Raw genomic sequence first — 18,869 nt, 5'->3', positions numbered from 1 at the left:
AATGCAAAAAGGACATGGATTGGAAATAGTCTGATCCACAGTGACTTGGGCACAATTGGCTCATGCCCACACAGATGTCACCCAAAAATCCAGAATCTTTTTTCCCCCATGTTTCCATTATGTTTATTCTACCCTATTTATTTCAATGCATGGGTAACATAATACAAATGGAATGGGGGTGTCATGAACACACCAGCTCCAAGTGTAATCTCGCAGCCAGCTGCAGAATGCAGTCAGGAACAGGGAGGTTGGGCTTTCATGCTGGCACAGGAGAGCCCGCAGCTGCCAGAGTTGACTCCCTCTGACCTTGGACAGCTGACTGATAAGGAACAGAGAGCAGGCTGGAACACAGCCAAAGCTCCCCGAAAGCCCAAACAGGCGTGGAAAGCCTTAGAGACAGCTTTTCAGAACAGGAAGGGGCTGCAGCTGACCAAATAAGTCTGAGGTGTGGGCGTATAGGAAGGCGGCTAGACAGGAAGCAAAATAAGATACGTAAAGGTGAAAGGTTCCATCTCTTCTGTCGACACAGGAAGAACTCCTCAGAAGGATCAACTGAGTGATGGAGGCTGTAGGTTTGCTAGAGCCATCTGGAGATAATTGCTTGTTTTTTGCAATAAATCCTCATTTTTAATTATGTACGCTTACTGTGTTACCAAGCCGGGAACCTGGACTCCTAAAGGGGGAGACGTAAAACAATCTGTATCATTTGGGGAAAGAAAGCAACAACAGCAGATACTGATCATGTTTGCTGGACTGATTTCTATTCCAGACTTGGGACTAATTATCCTTACCCCCAGCACACACAGCTCTTGAGGCATAAAAAAGTGAGAGGACAACAAACTAATTTCTTCTTTTTCTGGTTCTTGCTGTCTATCACCTGTGTCAACCTTCTCAGGCTCTGGAAAACCTCTCCCCCATTCACTGCAGAGGCCAATCTATATTTAGGGCTTCCTGCAAAAGATTGAGATCTCTGGGGCCACCCAATGATGGTGACACCCACAGTCACTAACTCATTCTTTTTTCAGTCAGCAAAACAACAATACTACCATAATGTTGTAAACTTACAGGATGTAAATTGAAAAATACAAGGAAAGGCGTGTAGCTCAGTATCTGTTTTGCATGCAGAAGGTCCCAGGTTCAATTTCTGGCATCTCCAGGTACATCTGGAAGAGATCTAGAGAGTCACAGGCAGGCAGTGCAGACAACTGAGCTAAGATGAACTTAGTATAAGGCAGCTCACAAAGTTCCTGTGTGCTTCACACATTCTTAATTCTGTCAATGCAAAACATAAATATACAATATCCAGACTATACTTTGTACATTTGAGAAAGTGTACTTTTTAATAGCCACACCAACCCTTCCCCAATCCCTGGAGTTTACCTTTGAATTAGGCTGCTGCTACCAATATTGTGTAGCAGCCAGCACAGCCTGAAAGCACTGTGGGAACTAGGGAGTTAAATGTTAGTTCTGGATAGTAAACTGAACGGGATGGGGGAGTGTATTCTGTGCCACAGCATAACAATGGGAAATGTGACTGTGTGCAGAACAGGTGGGAGGAGGCTTGCAAGTGTACATTGTTGGAGTTCCCAGTGTTTTGTGTATGGAGGAGGGGTAAATTGAGTGGGTACTGAGAGAATGTCTTGGTATACTTTCACATTTCTAAAATTTGACCTATGTCAAGCTGACTTCTCTTGTAGGTTAACAACCGCTTGCAACTGTCAACCTCTCCATCACAGCCTTTTTGCAGCCTTCCACAGACCTTTTGACTGGGAGAGGTCCCATGACAGCTACTTTGTCTGATAATCAAATATTAACAAGGGGGCCTGCAGAGAAGCATTGTGCTCTGGAGTGCTTCTGTTCAGGATTACAGCAATCCGGCCAAGCCCTCTTTCAAGATACTCCATTTTATCCAACCCCCTCCCTCCTAGTTTTCTGGTTTCCATCCACCTCCAACATTCTGTGTCAGCATTCTGTGTCCATTGAACATGCTAAGGCATTGGACTGTTTCAGGATTTCCCCTCCTAGACTCCATCTGCACTACTGCATGGCTTCCCCCCAAAGGAGCTTGGGAAATGTAGTTTGTTAAGGGTGCTGAGAGTTGTTAGGAGACCCCATTCCCTTCACATAATTACAATTATCAGAATTGTTTAACATTCACTTCCAGAGAATTCTGGGAATTGTAGCTGCGATGGAAATAGCAACTCTCAGCATGCTTAACAAACTTTGTAGACGTATAGTCAGCCTTATACAGTGGTACCTCGGGTTAAGGACTTAATTGGTTCTGGGGTGCCATTCACACCCCGAAAAGTACTTAATCCGAGCGCCTCTTCTGCACGTGCGTGAAGTGCCGATAGAGCACTTCTGCGCATGCGCGAACCGTGCAGATCGCTTCTGCACATGCACATGCCGCGGAACCCAGAAGTAAACACTTCCAGGTCCGCAGAGTACTTAAACTGAAAGTACTCAAACCAGAGCATTCTCAAACCAAGGTATGACTGTAATAAAATAAATCTTGTAACCCTGAGGCAATACTCTTGAGAGTAATATATTGGCCTCACTAATCCCAAGAGGAGTAAGCTTGCACATACAGCACATATGCACCATTCTGCTGCATTGCAATAAGAGGATAGCATTAAGAAGTGCAACAAGGAAGGCACTGCAGCAAAGAAGGCACACGGTTAAGGCACTGTACATGCCCCCTTCAGGATTCAAATGTATTCACTTATTTATTTTATAGATTTCCAGCCTTCCTTTCAACAAAGTTCCCACAGCAGCTTTCACTATCAGAATACAGTTCTGAGTAATGGGGTAAGAAAAAGTTCCACTAAAAATAACATTGTCTGCTCAGACAACAAACAACAACAACAATCATTGTTCTGTATCACCTAGCAAGGTACCACGGACCACTATAAAGAATTGAACATGAAACTACATAGTTACTTCTTGTATGTTAATATAAAGATTAGCTTTAATGAGCATGCAGATCACAGCCATAACCTCTTTGAACTTGTGAATTTCCTCATCCCCACCCTCCAAGATGGTTTTAAAAGATTGAAATCCACCCACAGTTTAAACACATCAAATACATATCATGCTCAAAACTTCAGAGATAACAAGTGCTCTATATAATATTTGCTTTCTTTAATTCCAGGTCACCGGAAAAAGAGATGGGTTCTACAGAGCGAGAAATCGTGGTCTGGGTTTGCCAGGAAGAGAAAATTGTTAGCGGATTGACAAAGCGCACAACTTGCACTCAAGTAATTGAAGCTCTGCTTGAGGAACATCAAGCCACCTTTGCAGAAAAGAGGTTTCTTTTTGGACAGCCCAAGGATTACTGCATCATAGAAAAATGGAGAGGTTCTGAGAGGGTCCTTCCGCCTCTCACTAAAATGCTGAGACTCTGGAAAGCCTGGGGGGAAGAGCAGCCTAATTTGCACTTTGTTTTGGTCAAGGCAGATGCCTTCCCCCCATTTCCATTGTGGAGGACAGCTGAAGCCAAGCTTGTACCAAATCTTGAAAAACCCTGGGACCTGAGCCCAGCCAATTACATGAAGATGTTGCCAATGGACAAGCAAAAGAGGATTGTTAGGAAAACCTTCCGGAAGCTGGCCAAACTTAAACAAGAAGGAGTCCTGCAAGAGAGGGACAACATAGAGACTCTCATCCACTTGATCCTTTCTCAGGACCACACCATTCACCAGCAAATCAACAGAATGAAGGAACTGGATCTAGAAATCGAACAGTGTGAAGCCAAATTTCACCTAGATCAGCTTGAAGGTGATGGAGGAAATTATGTGCAGGAGTCTTATTTAATGGTGACATCCAGTGATGCTGAAGAAGAAACAGACATGCCTCACAGCAACCAGCAGATGCCAGAAAGCTCTGGCAAAGGAGAGGGGATGTTACAAGTGGAAGAAGGACTAAAGCACCATAAAGAGCTTATTGAAAAGCTCTCTGCGGAAATTGAACGAGAGGTTAATGACATTGGAAGAAACGGAGACATGCGGACAGAGGAACCGCCTAAGGAGGAAATGGAGAGTTGCGATGTAGGAAGTGTCAAGAATGAATTGGAGAAAAGCATGAAAGATGCCTTACGGATCCATTCTCAACTAAACTGCATCCAGCAGGAGTTAAAATATAGGGACCTGATGCTTCAAAAGAAGGAAAAGGAGTATGAACTGATTGTGGAAGAGCTTAATGCTTTGCATGCTAAGGCCAAAAGTGAAATCAGGCACCCACCTAATGAGGAGAAAGCAAAGGACAGTGAAATTTCCACCAAGAGCTTTACAGGGACTGATCTCCTTCACAAAGTGACTAGTTTAGACATAAATGATACAGACTCTGATACTGGAATCAGTTCCACTCACAGTCAGGACTCGGAAACAGCAATAGGGGAGACGTTGCTGTTGTCTACATAGCTGAAAACTGTCCTTGTTTTACTGAGAACAAATTAGTAATATATAATGCCCTGGAGAAACATTAGGATGAGGTAGATAAGTGGTATCTTCTTATGGGGCCATGTTCTGGTGGCATAAGAGCTTCCAAGTTAGAGAACTCCTTGTCATAAAAATAAAAATTCTAGCTGATTCTCATATGTTCTAAACTTACTGATAGAAATAATTTAGTCCGTTCAGCCTAATATCACAGTTCCTGTAGGACAGTTCAGAGGCATTAAATAATATTTTAAAAACCAAATAGACATTGGTGGTGATGAACTGAAATCTTCATCTAAATAAGGAAAAGCAGTTACCCTATGGGTTATATAGTACTGTATATACATTTGTACGTCGTCTGTTTGGACACCAGTTTTCCATGAAGTATTGTTTCTCAGTATTTTACATAGAACCCACTGCCAATGCATTATAACATCTCTGGTGATGATAACCTTGCTCACTGCACCATATAAAAGACCAGTGTGGACATCATATTATACATGTTATAACCTTTGAAAGCTCTTCCCTGCCCTGTGTGCAGAGCAAAGCTGACAAACGTAGGGTTAGGCCTAGCCATAGAAGGGGAACTCCATATACAATATACCTGGGACTTTGCATTCACAAAACAATATTTAGGAGTTTCCACAACTTTGAGTTGCAGTAATTCCTTCTGAGCACCTTTACCCATTGTTTGCTTCTGAAAAATTGGTCTTCCATCTCTCTGAAGCTGGTGCACATTTTACAGATCAGCTGCTTCTTTCCTTCATATTATTCATCTGAAGAGTAAATTAAGCTTTACATGACAAAAAATGAATAGGTTTTACACTGCCACAGGACGAAATAAGACCTGGGACCCTTTATTTGGTATATTGTTTATTATTACTGCAAACGTCCAACAAAATGTATCCGATATCAAGGTCCTGGGCATGAAGACATAGACAAGAACGAATTTCGTTAGCTCCTGAACTGATATTTTAGACCAGGCCTGTAAAAATGTTAGACCCAGGCTTCAAGCAATATGTATGCCATCTGTTAAAAAAAACACCTGGTCAGCTACAGTACATGGCTGCCAGGCGGAACACCTGTGTGAGAAGCCTGTTTTTAGACAACAAACAAAAAATAGAAATATTTAGAATGACTAAACAGAAGCTATATTCATTGCATTCTAATTGGGAGATTTGTTTGTTTGTTTGTTTGTTTTTGAAATGGCTGGGAAAAGACACGTGATAATACCTTTTTTAAAAATATGGTTTGGTTTTAATTCGTATTGCTTATGTTATTGTAATCCACCCCCAAGACCTTAAGGTGAAGGTTGGTTAATAAATTTAATAATAATAGCTTGACAAGGAAAACCTTTTTCTGAATTCTTCAGGCTATGGTCAGGATGTTATGAAGAGATTTTTCATATAGAATTTTTGGTTGACTGCCTTTTTTAAAAAAAATGGGGCTGCATTGTTTGACACAATATTAAATGCTTTATTATTGAGCTTTCTAAACTATCATTTCTTAATGGAAACACATAAATTCCTGGCCAGCTATCATAGATTTGTAGTAATTTATTAATGCTTCTGAACATGTTTTTATTTTTGCGATTTGCAATGTAATTCTCAAATCTCTAATATTAAGAACAGGTTAATATCTCTCATTATTTTGTTGTCTGATGTATTCCTGCAGTTTATGTTTATATATTCAGGTCTTTCACATTGTACAAGCTGCAGTTTGCTAGTGCTTCTTGCCCTCACATTGTGATAATTAACTTTGTAGAGTTCTTTGACTGAGTGAATTTCACCCACACTTAAGGGCTGATTTTTACGCCCCATGCAGACTTCTTTGCAATTTTTAGAGTTAATGCCTCAAGGTGATAGGCGTTGGGACTTTCTTCAGTGCATACTGCAACGAGGGGCAGGGAACCCGTGGCTCTGGAAATGTAGTGTACATCATCCCTGACAGTTGAGCATAATGGTATTTTGAGTCAAAATGTCTGGAGGGCCATCCCCACTGAAAGAAATTGGACAAACTTTCACATACAGGCTATTCTACATCTCATTTTTTTGCCAATTACTTTTTATTGCTTTTCAAGAAATTAAACAAATTAGCATCAAATAAATACAAATTTAATACAAATGTAAAAGTTGATTCCCACCCTGATTCCATGATATTTCTCTCCCCTCCCTACATCTCCTTTTTGTTGTTGTTCTGGCATGTGTTAAAATGTTCTTGTTGGTTGAGTCAACCAGTTTAACATTGTCGCTCCTTCTCTACCTTTCTTGTGAGTCTTTGCATTTGTTCATTACTTATGGAATAGAGAGCAGCCACACTAGAATTATGCAAATAAACAACCTAACCTGAAACCAGATAATGTCAAGGTGTGCTCCTCTGGGAAGAGAGTGAGACAAGACTAAAAAAAGTAAGAAGGAGGGTATCTGCATCTACTTCACAACAGACATTGTTTGGAATCCAGTAATACCTAAGGTAGCTTTGTGCTGCTTTTCATGAAAGTAGCAAGAGAGGAGTTGTGTGCCGAGGTACCAAGACATCCCCCCAATAACTCACACCTCACACAATATTTTAAGTTTAAGGTTTTTGGCATTAATTTGGCCACAACTTTATTTAAATACAACTGAATGTGAGTGGTTGCTTAGGCATTGGTTCTTGCCATCTGTCCCCCGCCTGGGACAGATCTGACTCCCACTAGCCTAGTAGGGGAGCCAGTAGGTAAGCACCCTTAGCAGGAGAGATCGGGGCAGGGGCCACACCCTTGACCTCACCCTCAGATGCTCCCCGAGACTCATGCATGGCCCTGGCCCCTACCGGGGATACACGGACTACATGTATAGCCCCAGCATTCCTTTAAAGGAATACCCCTAAAGGCAGCAGCAACCATGAGGGGCAGGCCCAACCAAAATCCGTACCCCTCAACCATCCAATTTGAACCAATGCCTAACCGCCAACCTTACAAGTTGTGACTTATTGCAGCGTAGTAGGCAAAAACCACCTGGCACCAGCCCATCAGCCAAGTGGCAAAATTCCTACCAGGCCCCTGATCTAAAACAGGCGACCCCATGAGATGCGCAGCAAGGTTAATGCAAAAAACCACCTAAAATTAGAGGAGGGCAGGCAGGAGATTCCTTGCGAGTAGCAAAGTGGAACTGAAAGCTGCTCTCTAAGCATATATAGGGTTAAGGCTGTCAATCAATCATTTACTACTAGCAAATTTCCCCAGCAACAGCACACCCATCAATCACACATGTGGCCATCCAAACTGACCCGCCTCTCCAACTCTGGGATGTCTTGTTAACCCTTCAACAACCCATGCTCTCCTTTATGAGGAGAACCTGCTGAATGAAGGACTTGTTCTTCCTCATCCCCTGCAACCAGGTCTCAGTGGATGAGAAGGTTGTTTGTACCCATATCCAAGAGATGTGTAATTCTTGCCTTTGTGCAAAAACCTGGAAAACTGGGAACAGTGATTGAAGGGACCCATGCTTTTATGGTGATATTGAGTTAGCCTATGACCAAAGATCTATCCGAATAGGCAACAATGAATTTACCAGGACCTACTCCCAATGCTTAAGGTTGCAGACTTGGCATGTAACTTCGCATTCTGATTTCAGTATGCCTGAGCGGTGATTAAGTTGCTAGACTCTGCCCCCTCTAGCACACAATGTGAAAGTAAATTTTGTCTGGGACTCACTTCTACATGATCATCCTTGTCCAACAACTCTGGTGTATTCCATGTGGTCATATATCCATCACAGAGCCTTGGGTCAAGGGAATGGGTTTTTTGGGAAATGGGGCAGGGGAGATTTATTCTGTAAAAAATAAATTAGTGTGTTAGGCTTTTCCTGAACAATCTGTTCTCATGAAGTGACAGAGGATCCTCAACTGCTGTGATGGTGGCAATGCACCAAGTTGGGTGATACACAGGCCCCAATCCAACAGAAGTTAGCTGGGCTGAAATCCCATTGGAATCGACAGAACTTGACTTCAGCATGACTAACATGCCTCGCTAATGTTAATGGGAATTAAGTGTAAATAACTTTTGTTTGTCCAGAGCCTGGGGCTGAAACGCTCAATTAATAATCATTTATTGTTGTCTGTATTCTCCCATAGTAACATGTACAAAACAACTTCTTAAGCTCTATCACTATATGTCTCCAGATTAAAGAGAGGAGTTTAAATTAAAATATTTATGGTAACTGACAGATCATTTAACAGGTCTTTTTTTAACTAGACGACTGCCTCATAACGTAACTTAATTAACATTCAGTTGCATAGAAATGTAAATGGGCAGTAATTAGAGTTGTGCTATATGTATTTTTGAAATTAAAGTGAAGTTGAAAAAATAAAGAATCTTGCCTTTTTGTTATTACAGTGTGGAATGTTCATGTTCAAGGTCCCAGTCAGTCTACCATAACTTCCTCAAGGATACTGCACTCATCCTGCTTGCCCTAAATAACAGGCACTCAGCATTCTATGGCCACTTTTTGGCCCCTTAAACATCATCATCACCACCACCATCATTTACATTTGAGCATGCTGATATATGTACTTTGGGCATGGGTAATGTCATTTCAAAGAGACGCGGGTGGCGCTGTGGTGTAAACCACTGAGCCTCTTGGACTTGCCGATCAGAAGGTCAGCGGTTCGAATCCCCGCAACGGGGCGAGCTCCCGTTGCGCGGTCCCAGCTCCTGCCAACCTAGCAGTTTGAAAGCACACCAGTGCAAGTAGATAAATAGGAACCATTCCGGCGGGAAGGTAAATGGTGTTTCTGTGTGCTCTGGTTTTGCCAGAAGTGGCTTAGTCATGCTGGCCACATGACCCGAAAAACTGTCTGTGGACAAACGCCAGCTCCCTCGGCCTGTAAAGCGAGATGAGCGCTGCAACCCCAGAGTCGTCTGTGACTGGACTTAACTGTCAGGGGTCCTTTACCTTTACCTTTTAAATGTCGTTTTGGTGCATAAGGATCAGCACTTGCTTTCATTCATAATATCACCTCAAAATGGATATTGTAGAGCTAGAAAGGGTTCAGAAAGGAACAGGCAAAAATGCCAAGGGGATGGAACAGCTCCCCTATGAGAAGAAGGATACAGCATCTGGGGCTTTTCCGTTTAGGGAAAAGGTTAATAAGAGGCAGCATTTTATAAATAAGAGTTTATGAAATCATGCATGACACAGTTTATAGAGGGAAGTTGTTCTCCCTCTCTCATAACTAGAACTTATGGATGTCCAATGAAGTTCTGTGGCTGTGTCCTAGGTCTCCATGGATGGAGGCAGTTATTTGAAATATAAATATGTGTAGATTTATTTCAATAAGAGCTACTAATCACATGCTCTACTTTCCTACTGAAATAAATCAAACTTTTAAAGCAGAAGGTAAACACATCTCTCCCTCTCTCACCTGTGTTTCATAAATGAATTTGATCTCTGCCGACTTTGAAATGAGAATATGCAAGTGAAAATATTTATATTTTAGAATAATGCTTAATGTGATTAAGTTCTTTAAAGCATTACCACACTTTTGTAACTGAATAATTTTCAAATCTATACATTAATTAAAATACAGCTTCAGGAATACATGAAGAATCAATATTCAGTTTAATTCTGTAGCCCTTTGACAATATTAACCCATGTAGTTTTCATAATATGCTACCTGGCTACTTTTAGCCAGGCTGATGCTTTCTCTGGTTCACTTATCATTCAGTAGTCTGAGCTAAGAAGATTTGTTAATACAACACTTAAAATATTGACAATGAAAATTGCTTATGTGTTGGGAGCAGGTCTCTCTTAAGTACTTTGTTTTTGTTTAGACAGGACAAACTGGTTATTTTACTGTGGGTGCAGATGTTGTATTCGTAGATGAGTACTTTGCTAAGGAAGAGCACTGAGTCATTGCAAGTTGTAAAAGACAAGCCTATCAGCAAATCTTCATAATAAATGGAGCTCATTTTGGAACAGGAAGAAAGGAGCAAGGAAAAGAAGCCTCCCAAAAATAAAGGTGTAGAGATGGAATAAAGAAATAACTAATCATTAATATGTGTTCATGCACCCAGCTGGAGAGACAACATGGGCATACAGTATCTTGTGGCTGAGGTTGAACAGCATACCTAGGCTGTGTATTCATCGTACAATTCAAGTACACCCCCCCCCCCAAGGAAAGAATCCTGAGAACTATAGTTTGTTAAGGATGTTGGGAATTGTATCCCTGTGAGGGGCAAACTACAGTTCCCAGGATTCACTGGGGGGAACAATGCTTTAGATCAGGCATGTCAAACCTGCGACCCTCCAGATGTTTTGGACTACAATTCCCATCTTCCCCAACCACTGGTCCTGCTAGCTAGGGATCATGGGAGTTGTAGGCCAAAACATCTGGAGGGCCGCAGGTTTGACATGCCTGCTTTAGATGTATGGTGTGTAAGCAGCCATAGTTTCACAAGTCTGAGTGGACTTTGGGCCTATGTTTTAACAGAAGTTCCACACTGCAGATTATATTGAATAGGAGGCAGCTTCCAAAAGCACTGTGACAAGCTATTTTAAGAAAATAAACAAAATCCCACTGGATATTCCTAAGGCTTTAAAGTGACTGAAAATAGATCTTTCATTCTGGCCCTTACTGTTACATCCCTTAAAAGGGTTGACCGCCTTTTAAGTGTGCAGGATTTAATTTGTAGTTTTTCTTACTTGAACGCCAAGATCCACCGAGTCAGGTGCAAGATGATGAGCCTATTTTGCATGTGTGCTCAGTACAAGAGTTCTCATTTTCTCATTTTGACAGCCTTGATTTATGGCCAGTAAAGCGAGATGAGCGCCACAACCCCAGAGTCGTCTGCGACTGGACCTAACGGTCAGGGGTGTCCCTTTACCATTTTTAAGTGCCCATAACTATAACTCCATAGCATTCTAGCATTCAAAGCATACTTGATTATTACTGAAGAAATGACCCACCCACCCCCAAACTCTGCACTCTAAATTTGCTTAACCAGACTTGGGTATAAGTGACTCAGGATGTTTCCAGATGGACTGTTTAATTTTGTAATTACCCCTCACTTTTATAGTTCAATTATAGTAAGGCATCAACATTTTCTGACCATATGGGGAATCTTGAACTTTTCAGCTGAATTAATGGCTATATGTTGTCTCCCTGAAGCATTGGTGTGTATCACCAACTTCACTGCTCTGGCTTCTTTGGCAATTTGTTTGACCATTAAGGCTACAGAACCAGCTGCAAAGCAATAGAACTGGTATGATGACTCTCATAAAAACAGTATATCTTAATCACATCAACTACTTCCCCTTTCAAAGGAATCCATAAGGACATCAGCTATTGTTCAGACTTGGAGGCACAGGAAGGTATTTTTGTGGTGCTCAGCAGAGAGGTTCATTTAGACATACTTAGAGCAAATGTCAAAAGCGTCAGAGCAAGATGGCCTGGGGGTTTGATATTGATACTGACCTTTTTAGCTTGCAGACTATTGATTGTTTCGTTGGTGATCGTACGAAGGAAGAAATTGACAGCCAGCAGGGATGGAGGGCTCTTCATTCTTTTCACACTGAACAGTTCCCTCCAAGGCCACATGGATCCCTCTGCCCAAAAAGAAACCCTTCTAGTGGGATGTAGAAAAGTTCCCTTAATTCACCCTGTCCTTATTTGTCCTTTTGGAGCCTCCTCTAAAAATCCAAAACAAGCTGATAAGTAGGGGTGTATATGGGATCCAGGTGAGTCCTGAGCCAAATCAGGCTAATTCAGAGGGATTTGGGAGAGTCCTGAGATGAGTGACTCCTTCAAAATTGCTTAGAAGCAAATCTGGGTTCTCCTAGAGTTTCAGGAACAAACAGAACTGCAGGCAGTGTGTCTGCAAAAATTGTTCCCCAAGCTTGTCCTAGAAGGAACATGCCAGACCTTAGATGGCAGGTAGAGCAAGCTGGTGTGTCTGTTTAGTTTTGTGACTGACAGGCCTAGTGTCTAATACAGTCAAACCTCAGTTTACACCTACCTCGGCGAGCGACTGCCGCGGACCCGGAAGTGTTTACACACTTCCGGATGCTCTATCGGAAGCGCTCTATTGGCGCTTTGCGCACGCGCAGAAGCGTACCTTCGGGTAGCGACCGCTTCAGGGAGCAACCACCTCCGCGGAATGGATTGTGGTCACAAACCGAGGTACCACTGTAAGGGAATTATTTTACCACAGTCTCTAGACACAGTTTTTTGGGGGAGGGATGTTGAAGTGATACGTATATCATGTTCTTGTCTGAATCACAACACTCACAGGCTGCCACACAAGCTCATCAGAATTTTAGTTAATGGTGTATTGATTGAGAATTAAAGTCGAGGCATATATGGAAGCAATTGATGTTTCTTCGTAGGCTGCTCGTGATTTAAATGGGAACTTTCATTTCATTTTAGTCATTTCTTGAACACGCAGGGTTGGATGTTTGATGAGTAAAGCAAAAACACCCATTGACAAAAATTAAACACATTCATTTACTAGATTAAAATATTCATTCTCCCCTCATTCAGTATTTTTTTGTGAAAAAAATGGAAATAACCAGTCATGAACTGACTATATTTAACTAGAATCTAGTGCAGATGTAATGTCCCATTGGACTAAAATTTTGCACCACGGTATTTTAAATGCACCCTATAATTAACAACAGCTCAAGCCTCAAGATAAATGCTTTGGATCTAGAACATGGATCTGCCAGATTATTAGACTGTCATCCGGCGATGCTTCCCTTCAAAGTTTGAAGATGACTAAAGTCATGCACCACTTTATTTGTTTATTTAGGGGAAACCTGCTTACATGATCTCTTTTCAAATGCAGTATCCAGTTCTGAAAAGAGTAAAACTCTATGACAGATTAATGGATGCAGATCTGTATATACCATATATAGTGCTGTATACATTAGATTTTGCAAATAGATGTATAGGGAATTACTTCCATTAACAAACTTTAAAAATGCTTAAATTTATTTCATGCCTTGGTAATTTGGAAGATAGCACCCATGAACAAATTATCCTCTGTAGTAACATATTTTAACTCTGCTGTTAATAAGTTTCACCGATTGAAAGGTCTTTCCTCTTCTAAACTACCCTCCTGACAGCAACACTTATGAAACAACAGGTGGGCTACACCAGAACGTTTTGTGTTCTTAGAATGCAATCCTATATCCCAGCACAGATATTTGCAGATATTTGCAGATTGGATAAGACTGCATACCGGTGGCATCACTGAAGTGCGTTGCTATGCTGGCTGGAGCTGGTGGGAGTCATCGTCCAAAACATCTGGAGGACCATAGCTGCCAAGTTATCCCTTTTTAAAAGGGATTTTCCCTTATGCTGAATAGGCTTCCTCGCGAGAAAAGGGAAAACTTGGCAGCTATGTGGAGGACACCATGTGGGCAAAGGCTACATTCAGCTTCATTGGATGTCTACATGTTCTACTGTTATGAGAGGAGAAAAACTTTCTCCATATTGTACTGGTCTCTCTCTCTCTCTCTCTCTTTCTCTCATGAATAGATCAATGGCAAAAAGGTCCATTGATTTTATCAGTGCCAGACTGCACTCTTGGTTCCTAACTTCTGTGGGCTCCTCCTGTAGAGAAACCAAATCATAGAATCATAGAGTTGGAAGAGACCACAAGGGCCATCCAGTCCAACCCCCTGCCAAGCAGGAAACACCATCAAAGCATTCTTGACATATGCCTGTCAAATCAGAAATGGCATAGCCCCAAATACTAGCAAAATGAAATGTTCGTGTGTACTATTGATTTTCACTTCATGTCTGAAAGCTAATACATAACCACTGCATTGTTTTTACATTGAAAGGGAGAAAATTGTTCACCTACCCGCCTACTTATGAATGCCCTAAATGCTTTATGATTACATTTTGCCAGTGCATTTACTCCTATTTGGAGAAAAAAAGATGATAGCAGTGAATCAGAAAGCACTGCCAAGAGCAATAACCGAGGCAGCTATACAGTTCTGGCGCTTTAATTTGTTATTCCTTCTATCAGAAACCAATGGTTGCTGTTAGTTTCCTTCTGTTCCATGTTTTTGAGAGTCCTGCAGCACTTAAGGGCCACCTGCCTTTAGCACTTTTGTTCTGAGAAGGGAGCTCACCTACGTCAGTAAGAGCAGGACACACAAATCATCAGTGAAATTGGAATAATATAAGTTGTTGTGGGAATTTTTTTTACAATAACCATGACAGAAAATTATGATCTGAGGTGACACAGTTTTCATAATTGTGGAAACAAACCACTGACGGCACATTAGGGTTCAAAATAACACACAAAATAGCTCTGCGACTGTCCTTTCAGGTGCATTTCTCTCTTGATTTTGCTCACAACATTGCTTGACCAGCTCCACACTTGTAAGCTATTATGGAAGTTTCAATATATAGCTTTCTTTCTTTTTATGAATACAAACTTTTGTTTCCCCCCTCATTTTTCACAGGTTTGCACGGCCATCACCTGATGACTACAAAACCAGATGCCTACATTCCACAACTCATACCATCCATATGTTAATATCCTCTCAATGGGCATTTGGCGTCATGTAGCCATGAACTAGGAATTGGGAATACAGATTAGACTTGCACTAAATTGAGACAGCAATGAGGCCTATGAGTGTAATTTAAAAACTTCCCCCATGGACATTGCTAACTTCAGCTGCATGCAGGGCCGGTGCTAGGGTTTTTTGCGCCCTAGGCGAGATCACCTTCTGGCGCCCCGCCCCCCCCTTAATTAAAAGAAAATAGAAAAATAAAAAATAAAAAAATAAAAAAGTATAAAAATAAAGATAAAATATAAAACAGCTGAGAGGCGCAGCAGGAACAAGGGAAACAAACTGCCCTGCACTGAATCACACCACTGGCCCACATGTCTCAGTGTTGTTTCCACTGACCGGCAACAGCTCTCCAGGGTTTTTAAATGGGTGCAAGGACACCCCCAAACCTATTTGGCGACTACGGCGGCCAAAGCTTCTACCCTTGAGCTGCAGCCCTTCCCTTCAGTAAACCTGCTCCTGAAACCTCTGTTGAGCTAACCACTGCGCAACACTGCCTCCCCAAGCAGGGCGTGTAATAAAAACCGGCTCACTGAGCCATTAAAATAAAGATACATATTGACATGGTAAAATGGGGCTGAATCAATATATAGAAATAAAAATAATGACTATATCCAGGTCATCCTAATCCCAGGCGGACGCTGCTCTTACCTCGCAAGGCGCCGGGGGCATCGGGCAGAGCTCCTTGCCCAGGGAGGCGGCCAGGGCCCAATCCACCAGCAGCAGCAGCAGCACCAGAGGATCCATTGCTTCTGGGGTGGCGTGGGGTGTGAGGGCTGAAGGAGGGAAGAGGAAAAGGAGAGAGAGAAAGAGCCTCCCTTACCCCTTGGGGCGAGGAGAGCGGCTGCCGCCGAGGCCGCCCTTGCGCTCCTATATGCGGTGCCCTCGGGGGTGGGGGGACCCGCATAGACCACACTCATGGTTTTTTTTTGGGGGGGGGGGGAGCACACCGAAAGAATAAATGATAATAAATAAATAAATGAATGAGAGAGAATTCATTCATTAGGGCCGGCAGCGGTGCCAGGCAAGGGTCCTGCTATTGGGGCGGTGAGAAGGGGAGGCGCACGAGGGCCAGCGCGGTGGCTTCATTAGGGGAGCCCGGCCGGGCCCTGGTTCAGCCCCGCTGCACGAGGGCAGGCCGCCGAGGAGGCCGCCGCACTGAATAGGCGCTTTGTGAGCCCGGGCGGGGGTCAGCGGGCATCAAAAGGCTCCCCGCTTTGTGCGGGGAGCACGAGCCTGGGGGCCGCCTCCACTGTGGCTGTCAGCTGTTGAATGGCTTCAGGCTGCTCTCTAGAGGCACGCGCAGCAGCCTGAAGCCACACAACAGGTGACAGGCGCAGTGGAGGCGACCCCAGGCAGCACCGGGGGGTGGCGGGCAGGCTCACCAGCGCCCCCTCCATTTTGGTGCCCTAGGCAGTGGCCTAGTTTGCCTAAATTGATGTGCCGGCCCTGGCTGCATGTTGGGTGTTTGTAGTTTCTGGCTGTGGCAAATCCAGGTGCTCTTGAAGGAAAATCATAGAATCATAGAGTTGGAAGAGACCACAAGGGCCATCCAGTCCAACCCCCCCACAAGCAGGAAACACCATCAAAGCATTCTTGACATATGCCTGTCAAGCCTCTGCTTAAAGACCTCCAAAGAAGGAGACTCCACCACACTCCTTGGTAGCAAATTCCACTGCCGAACAGCTCTTACTGTCAGGAAGTTCTTCCTAATGTTTAGGTGGAATCTTCTTTCTTGTAGTTTGAATCTATTGCTCCGTTTCCGCTTCTCTGGAGCAGCAGAAAACAATATTTCTCCCTCCTCTATATGACATCCTTTTATATATTTGAAGATGGCTATCATATCACCCCTTAACCTTCTCTTCTCCAGGCTAAACATACCCAGCTCCCTAAGCCGTTCCTCATCAGGCATCGTTTCCAGGCCTTTGACCATTTTGGTTGCCCTCCTCTGGACACGTTCCAGCTTGTCAGTATCCTTCTTGAAGTGTGGTGCCCAGAACTGGACACAGTACTGCAGGTGAGGTCTGACCAGAACAGAATATTACTTCCCTTGATCTAGATGCTTTACTCCTATTGATGCTGATTTTCTAGATCCATTTCAATTGGGGATTAGGCCTGATTTTGGCACAGAAACTGGTTTGATCACCCTGTATGGTGCCAGGAGAGAGGCAGAGGCAATTTCTTCTTGTTAATTTTTCCTGACTTCTCAGCGGTTTTTGATAGCATAGTATCCTTCTGGAGCAGCTGTCCGAGTTAGGGGCAGATGACACCACTTTGTAGCTTGGATACTGTTACAGGTGATACTGTTAAATAAAGATCCTGATAACATTTATGTTCATGGTTGCACTGCTCTAAATGTTTGAAGCATGATTATACTCATAGTTGCCTTAGATTACCAGAGAGGTTTTTTGGTTTGTTTTTTTTTAAACTGTGAGGATTTGTGCAATAACTATTACGGAAAAGCTTGGAAAGGAGCTTGTAAAACCCAACAACTTACAGGAAACTGGGGACCTAAGAAATGCCTGAAACAGTTAGCTTTTTATTGACAAATTCTGCCTTTGTTTGCTTCTGTTTTCTTTTCTTTTCTTTTTTTGCTTGTTTTATTCTTTTCACTCAGCAGCAGCAATTAAAATGAGCCAGTGAAAGATAAGAGGAGAAAAAAGCCAATGGGCAAATGTTATAGAGCAAACCATTATCTCGATGTTGACATCCTCTGCTTCTTTTGCAACAGACTAGGTGTTATTGAGCATTGCATTCTGTAGGTCATAGCTACCCAAAGTAGTGCCCTCAAGATACTGCTGGTCTCAAGCTCCCATTAGCCCCTGTCAATACAGGCTAAGCCCATGAATGATGAGACTGATAGTCCATCAACATCTAGAGAGTAGTACATAGGTTACCCCTGCTTTAGAGTTTTCTGATGTTTTGGGCAGAGAAGCCAGCTGTACTTGTCCTATTGTGAATCCATGATGGAAGCCGGCATCATAACAAAACTTTTGGCATACCCATGTCCATCTTATGGCAACCCTCCACTGCCTAGTGGGTCCAAACTCACAGGCATATTGGACAGTGTGATCAAGAGGCACTGGCAAACACAACCCATTAGATAAGGAGGGTCTGATGATGTGTGGTGGGTGGGGGGATCCAGCTCAGAGTGTTGCCAGACTTGCACATCCTATCTTGGCGCTGTGGCTCTGGTGTCAAGGCCCGTGCCTATCTCTAACACAGTCTGAGCTGCAGGACCATACAGGAGTCGCTCTTCTTCTCTCCCTGTTGCTCCTTGAAGCTGGGGTTGTGTCACCCAACCATTACAGTGACTGCAGTGGGGCTCTCCAAAAAGGCATCCATAAATGGATGTACCATAATTTTGTGTCCTGTTGCATGAAGGGTCAATCTGATCTCTGTTGTAGCCGGTTTTATGAAAAAAGTGCCTTGCTGAAATTGCTGTGTTTCTTTTATATAGCCAAATCACCTGCAGTTTTTTCCAAGCAGAATGGCCGCTCTCTGTAATCAGGTTGGAAGTGAAAACATATTGAAAAGGAAAAGATAACTGCAGAAAATACTGAGGTCACAAAAATCAAGAAAATAATTGGAAGCCAGGTGAATGTGGGACACAACTTGCAATTAACTTATGCCCCCAGATATGTGCAAACTTTTTTTGGTCCCAGTGATGGTCTGCTCTACTTTCTTCCCTCTAGCTTTAAAGTTATTTAATTTACTTTGTGCTGAGGTGATTTTATTTTTTTTGTCCGGTGTACATGAATGGAGGGGGGATGATCCTGCAGTTCTATTTATCTGAGGATTTTAGGTCTGCCAAAAAAAATTTTTTTTAAGAGTCGATAAGGTCAGAATCACAGGACCCGGAAAACAC

The 18,869-nt window shown here is 42.8% G+C and overlaps 1 protein-coding gene across 2 annotated transcripts in view; it reads left to right on the top strand.

Moving 5' to 3' along the window:
• RASSF9 (Ras association domain family member 9) overlaps positions 1-13,214 on the top strand; it is a 42,414-nt gene extending 29,200 nt beyond the window's left edge. The window contains exon 2 of one of the 2 annotated variants that reach the window (XM_060279690.1): positions 3,152-13,214. In XM_060279690.1, coding sequence (XP_060135673.1) covers positions 3,168-4,418 — 1,251 coding nt within the window. In that variant the 5' untranslated portion in view covers positions 3,152-3,167 and the 3' untranslated portion in view covers positions 4,419-13,214. The remainder of the gene's footprint in view (positions 1-3,151) is intronic. The other variant, XM_035127989.2, reaches the window with a different exon arrangement.
• The last annotated feature ends 5,655 nt before the right edge of the window (positions 13,215-18,869 follow it).

This window comes from Zootoca vivipara, chromosome 10, assembly GCF_963506605.1.
Source record: "Zootoca vivipara chromosome 10, rZooViv1.1, whole genome shotgun sequence".
NCBI classification, from domain to species: Eukaryota; Metazoa; Chordata; class Lepidosauria; order Squamata; family Lacertidae; genus Zootoca; species Zootoca vivipara.
The sequence above is the reverse complement of the archived record's forward strand: the minus strand, read 5'-3'. Positions and strand labels throughout refer to the sequence as shown.